Source organism: Neovison vison, chromosome 8 (assembly GCF_020171115.1).
Source record: "Neovison vison isolate M4711 chromosome 8, ASM_NN_V1, whole genome shotgun sequence".
NCBI lineage: Eukaryota > Metazoa > Chordata > Mammalia > Carnivora > Mustelidae > Neogale > Neogale vison.
Genome location: NC_058098.1, coordinates 132,598,679 through 132,604,205, shown reverse-complemented (window position 1 = coordinate 132,604,205; position 5,527 = coordinate 132,598,679). Strand labels below are relative to the sequence as shown.

Here is a 5,527-nt window from a genome sequence, read left to right as displayed (position 1 = left end):
CGGGTGGAAGAGACCCGCCCTAATCCTTTTTACAGCCTCTGCCAGGGGGGGTGTAATGGCTTCATCGGGAAGAAATTCGCCCTTCTCCAGAACATTTATCCGTGTATGAGCTGACGGGGAGCCGGTGCGTCCCCACCCCGAAGCTGGGGTTCTCCAGAGGGTGCCCCTGGAGGAAGAAGAGAGGGGTTAGACAGAGCGAGGCCGCCGCGGTGGTAATCTGGGTCACGACTACTCCAGCCCCGAGGAGACGCGGCTCTCCTGGCGACCCCTCACCATTCCTGGGAACAGGGGTTCAGGCGCTCCCCTCTCCCAGGAAGACGACATTGTTGGGGGTTTGGAAGAGTGGGGGTGGGGTTAGAGAGGTTCAAAATAAGCTATTGGCAGGACTCTCCCTGCAGCCGACGTATTGCTGAGGGGCGCCTGCTCTAATTTGGGGGGGGGCGGTTGTGGGTTTGGGTGCCCCTCGTTGGTCTCGGTCTAGAGAAAGGCGTTTTTCCATTTGCAAAGTTTCCTAAATGCCCCGCTATCTTTTGCACTCCCGAGGTTGCAATTTTACAAAGGAGGGATTGAGGGTACTCCAGATCTCACGCCCGGTAGCTGGGTTTGGAGCCCTGGGCTTCCTCTGAGCAGCTGGACCTCCGCGGTGCAACTGGGCTGTCGGGGAGCTAGAGAGAGCTGGGATTCTGCAGCCCGGAGCAGCCCCCTCCCCCAGGCACTGCGGAGTGTGAATGAAATGGCAGTTTCCAAAGTTGCAGAGCCACGCCATCACCCCCCGCATCTGCATGCCCCCTCCCACCCCCTGTCGTAGACAGCTTGTACACAAAAGGAGGGAGGGAGAGGGAGAGAGCGGGAGCCAGAACTTCCTCCACCTTCGGGAGCACCAGGCGGAGTGGGGGGTTCGGAGGGGAGACCGAGGAGCCGGGGAAGAAGGGGGCGCCCATTGCCCGCCCCCCCCCATTCGGCTCCGCTTGCCAACCTTCTCCCCGTGTGTCTGTCGGTTGCAGTGTCGGAGATTGGCGCGGGCCCCCGCCCTCCGCGCCCCCCACGGGAAGGAAGCACCCCCCTAACTAAAAGGAGCCGAGCGGAAAGAAGCCCTCATTCGCCCGCCCGGAGGCGAGCCGATGCCGAGCTGTACTGCGGCCACCATGCCAGGGATGATCTGCAAGAACCCAGACCTTGAGTTTGACTCGCTGCAGCCCTGCTTCTACCCGGACGAAGATGACTTCTACTTCGGCGGCCCCGACTCGACCCCCCCGGGGGAGGACATCTGGAAGAAGTTCGAGCTGCTGCCCACGCCCCCGCTGTCGCCCAGCCGTGCCTTCCCGGAGCACAGCCCCGAGCCCCCGAACTGGGCCACCGAGATGCTGCTGCCCGAGGCCGACCTGTGGGGCAACCCGGCCGAGGAGGACGCGTTCGGCCTGGGGGGCCTGGGCGGCCTCACTCCCAACCCGGTCATCCTCCAGGACTGCATGTGGAGCGGCTTCTCGGCCCGCGAGAAGCTGGAGCGCGCCGTGAGCGAGAAGCTGCAGCACGGCCGCGGGCCCCCGGCTGCCGGTCCCGCGGCCCCGGCCCCGGGAACGGGCGCCACCAGCCCTGCGGGCCGCGGGCACTGTGCGGCGGCGGGGGCGGGCCGCGCCGGGGCCGCCCTGCCCGCGGAGCTCGCCCACCCGGCCGCCGAGTGCGTGGATCCCGCCGTCGTCTTCCCTTTCCCCGTGAACAAGCGCGAGCCCGCGCCCGCCGCTCCGGCCGGTGCCCCGGCGGCCGGCGCTGCTGCGGTCGCCTCGGGGGCGAGTGCCGCGGCCTCGGCCGGCGCCCCGGCGGCCGTCCCCCCGCGCCCCGGCGGCCGTCCGGCCAGTGGCGGTGACCACAAGGCTCTCAGCACCTCCGGAGAGGACACCCTGAGCGACTCAGGTAAAGACCGGGCCGGAGGCCGGCTGCCTCCCGGGAGCACTGGAGCCGGAGTCGCGCTCCCTTTGTTACTCTTCCTGGGTTTGGCTTTGCGGAGGGTTGTGGCGGAGTATTTTAGAGGTAGTGCAGGTGGCACAGGGCCAGGGTCCTCCAAGCCGAGCCCCGGGATGAGGAGGAGAGGGGGGAGTGGGGGCTGCCAAGAGGGTGTACCCCAGAGTCTCACCCTCGCCGAAGTTCCTTCCACCCTCTCTCGGAGACCCGGCTGGCGCGCTCACCCGCCCCGCCTCTCGGTTGCAGCCAGTCCAGGGATAAAATTAGGAAACGCTGGGTGGCGAAAGCTGGGTGGGAGTGTAGAGGTGCGCTGGGTGTGTTTTCAGGGCAGAAACCTGTTAGCACGAGGGTGGAGAGGGACCGCCTCCCGGGTCAGGGGAGGGCAGGCGCGGGGAGAAGACACAAAGGCAGCGCAGAATCCTATGTAGGGCGCTGGAAGGTAGAGGGAGGTTGCACAGATGGCTACTACCGGTTTTATTTATTTATTTTTTCAAGCCTGGGTAGTCTTCCCCGCCCTCCGTGGGTGGTGGGCTATTTGCTCCTGGTCCCTGGCCAGCAGGCGGCAGTATGCTGGCCAGCGGCCGGCGGAGGATCTGAAAGGCTGGGGGTGCTGGGGGCACCCCCCTCCCTCCCTCCATTCAGCAGCTGGTGGCAAGGACCACAGCGGTTGTGTACATTCTTAAGGGGCTGCCTCTTTACGGGGTGCAGTGGGAACTGGGTCCGGTCTTTGTCTCTGGCGAGAATTCCGGGACTAATTTCAGGCCGGAGTTATTTTGTGACCCAGTGCCCTTCAAGGTGAGGGCGGCCACTCAGGGCCTCCAGGAATCCCCCCCGGGGCTAGAAGGCACCCTTTGATTGCTTCTGTTGTGTGCCTGCCTCTGCCTTAAACGTCAGGGTTGGGTTAAAACCCAGACTTTGCATGGGACCCTGGAGGTAAAGAAGTTTGTCCAAACACTTGGATAGCCCTTGTCCTGGTGGCGGGGAGCTGGGACCCCAGGGGATCGTGAAAATGTGGTGCAGGTGGATAACAAGCCTGCATTTCCTTGAGGGCCAAGGATGGATCCCTCTAAGGCTCCTGGAAGGAAACTTGGTGATAAGCCTCCAGTTTGAATCGGGTCTGTCCCTTTAATGTCTGTGCCTTGACAGCTCTCAGTGAGGAAGCACTTCCTTCCAACAGCTGTCTTCTTGGCAGAAAACCAAAACATGGGCTTAAAGGGACCCACAGACTGGAACAGCCTCACATTTCGGCTTTAGAACAAATCCCACAATTGTTCAGCTTTCCGGCCCCCTTCAGATCAAGCAGAAGATGTGTTTTGATTTTCATGCTTGCATTTTAAACAATAATTTTCGATCCCAGTGAGGAGGTAGAGGAGGAGAGAGAGGGAAATGCAGACATGATGCTACATGTTTTGGGGTTGCTGTTTCTGCCGTGGACTTGGGGGAAGAGGCGCCCCCACTTCGGGCTTTAGAGTTCCTGTGGATTCCGACTTAGTCATTCGGATTTGGTTTCTATTAGATGAACACCTGCTTACTGGACGGAACTCAGGTTTCTGGCAGGCAGCTAATTTCTCTGCCTCAGACCATTAAATGGCCCTTTCATTGTAAGGACTTAAAATCAAACTCGGCTCTGTGTCAGTTGCTTAAGGAGGCTCCTAAAACGGGGAGCCCCAGTTCTTAAGTGTGGAGTTGGAAGTAATGAGCGAGTCTTTGGGTAAAAGTGATGATAAAAGCTTATCGTTCCCTGAGCGTGTTTGTGTCTCCTGGACCCGGTTCTCTTTGTATTACCTGTGCAACTTCAGAACCCTGTTACTATCCCCAATGAAATTGAGGCTTCCACAGTTTAACTTGCCCAGGGTCCCCCAACTCGTGTGTAATGGAGTCAGATGCCACCTGACAAGCCGAGTTCCTAATTTTGCCACCTGCTAAAGTCTGAGCAGAGGCTGGAAGGTCTAGGAGTGTGGGTAAGGGGGAATTTCCAGACGTGTTTCCAGGCGTTGGGTAGGATCCTGTCCACATCTGTGGGCGGGTCCCCGATGCTTGTCAAGCCCTGCTCCTGCCACAAGAGACCGAGCGGAGAGACGGGGGTAGTCCGTGTGTGTCACCAAAAGAATGACTCCCATCTTGTTCTTAGATGACGAAGATGACGAAGAGGAAGACGACGAGGAGGAAATCGATGTGGTGACCGTGGAGAAGCGGCGGTCCTCCTCCAACAGCAAGGCCGTCACCACCTTCACCATCACTGTGCGCCCCAAGAACGCAGCCCTGGGCCCTGGGAGGGCCCCTCCGGGGGAGCTGATCCTCAAGCGCTGTGTCCCCATCCACCAGCAGCACAACTACGCCGCCCCATCACCCTACGTGGAGAGCGAGGACGTGCCGCCCCAGAAGAAGATCAAGAGCGAAGCATCGCCCCGCCCCCTCAAGAGCGTCCTCCCCCCCAAGGCCAAGAGCTTGAGTCCCCGCAACTCCGACTCGGAGGACAGCGAGCGCCGCCGGAACCACAACATTCTGGAGCGTCAGCGCCGGAACGACCTGCGCTCCAGCTTCCTCACGCTCAGGGACCACGTGCCGGAGCTGGTGAAGAACGAGAAGGCCGCCAAGGTGGTCATTTTGAAAAAGGCCACCGAGTACGTCCACTCCCTCCAGGCCGAGGAGCATCAGCTTTTGCTGGAGAAGGAGAAGTTGCAGGCCAGGCAGCAGCAGTTGCTAAAGAAGATCGAACACGCTCGGACTTGCTAAACGTTTCTCGAAACTGGACAGTCACTCTGCCACTTTGCACATTTTGATTTTTTTTTTTTTTTTTTTAAACAAACATTGTGTTGACATTAAGAATGTTGGTTTACTTTCAGATCGGTCCCCCGTCGAGTTTGGATCTGGGTGGGGAGCAGGACATGGGGGGGTTCTGCGCGATGGGATGCTTGGGTGGCCGTCGCCGTGTCCTCCCTGGCCCCTCCGAGACCGTGGTTGGAGTTTGTGACCGTTGGGAGCCTCTGGGCTGTTGAAGTCACCTTGTTTGTTCCAAGTTTCCAAACAACAGAAAGTCATTCCTTCTTTTTAAAATGGTGCTTAAGTTCCAGCAGATGTCACAGAAGGGGTTTGCCATTGGATACCCCCTGGGGAACATTTCTGTAAATACCATGGACACACCCGCCTTTTGTATACGTCCTGGGTAATGAGAGGTGGCTTTTGCGGCCAGTATTAGACCGGAAGTTCATACCTAAGTACTGTAATACCTCAATGTTTGAGGAGCATGTTTTGTATACAAATATATTGTTAATCTCTGTTATGTACTGTACTAATTCTTACACTGCCTGTATACTTTAGTATGATGCTGATACATAACTAAATTTGATACTTATATTTTCGTATGAAAATGAGTTGTGAAAGTTTTGAGTAGATATTACTTTATCACTTTTTGAACTAAGAAACTTTTGTAAAGAAATTTACTATATATATATGCCTTTTTCCTAGCCTGTTTCTTCCTGTTAATGTATTTGTTCATGTTTGGTGCATAGAACTGGGTAAATGCAAAGTTCTGTGTTTAATTTCTTCAAAATGTATATATTTAGTG

At 57.7% G+C, this 5,527-nt stretch overlaps 1 protein-coding gene across 1 annotated transcript; it reads left to right on the top strand.

The window, feature by feature from the left end:
* The first annotated feature begins 760 nt into the window (after positions 1-760).
* Positions 761-4,871, top strand: MYCN (MYCN proto-oncogene, bHLH transcription factor). The gene is made up of 2 exons (XM_044262050.1): positions 761-1,911; positions 4,091-4,871. The coding sequence occupies exons 1-2, from the start codon at positions 1,122-1,124 to the stop codon at positions 4,693-4,695; spliced, it is 1,395 nt and encodes a 464-aa protein (XP_044117985.1). The 5' UTR covers positions 761-1,121; the 3' UTR covers positions 4,696-4,871.
* The last annotated feature ends 656 nt before the right edge of the window (positions 4,872-5,527 follow it).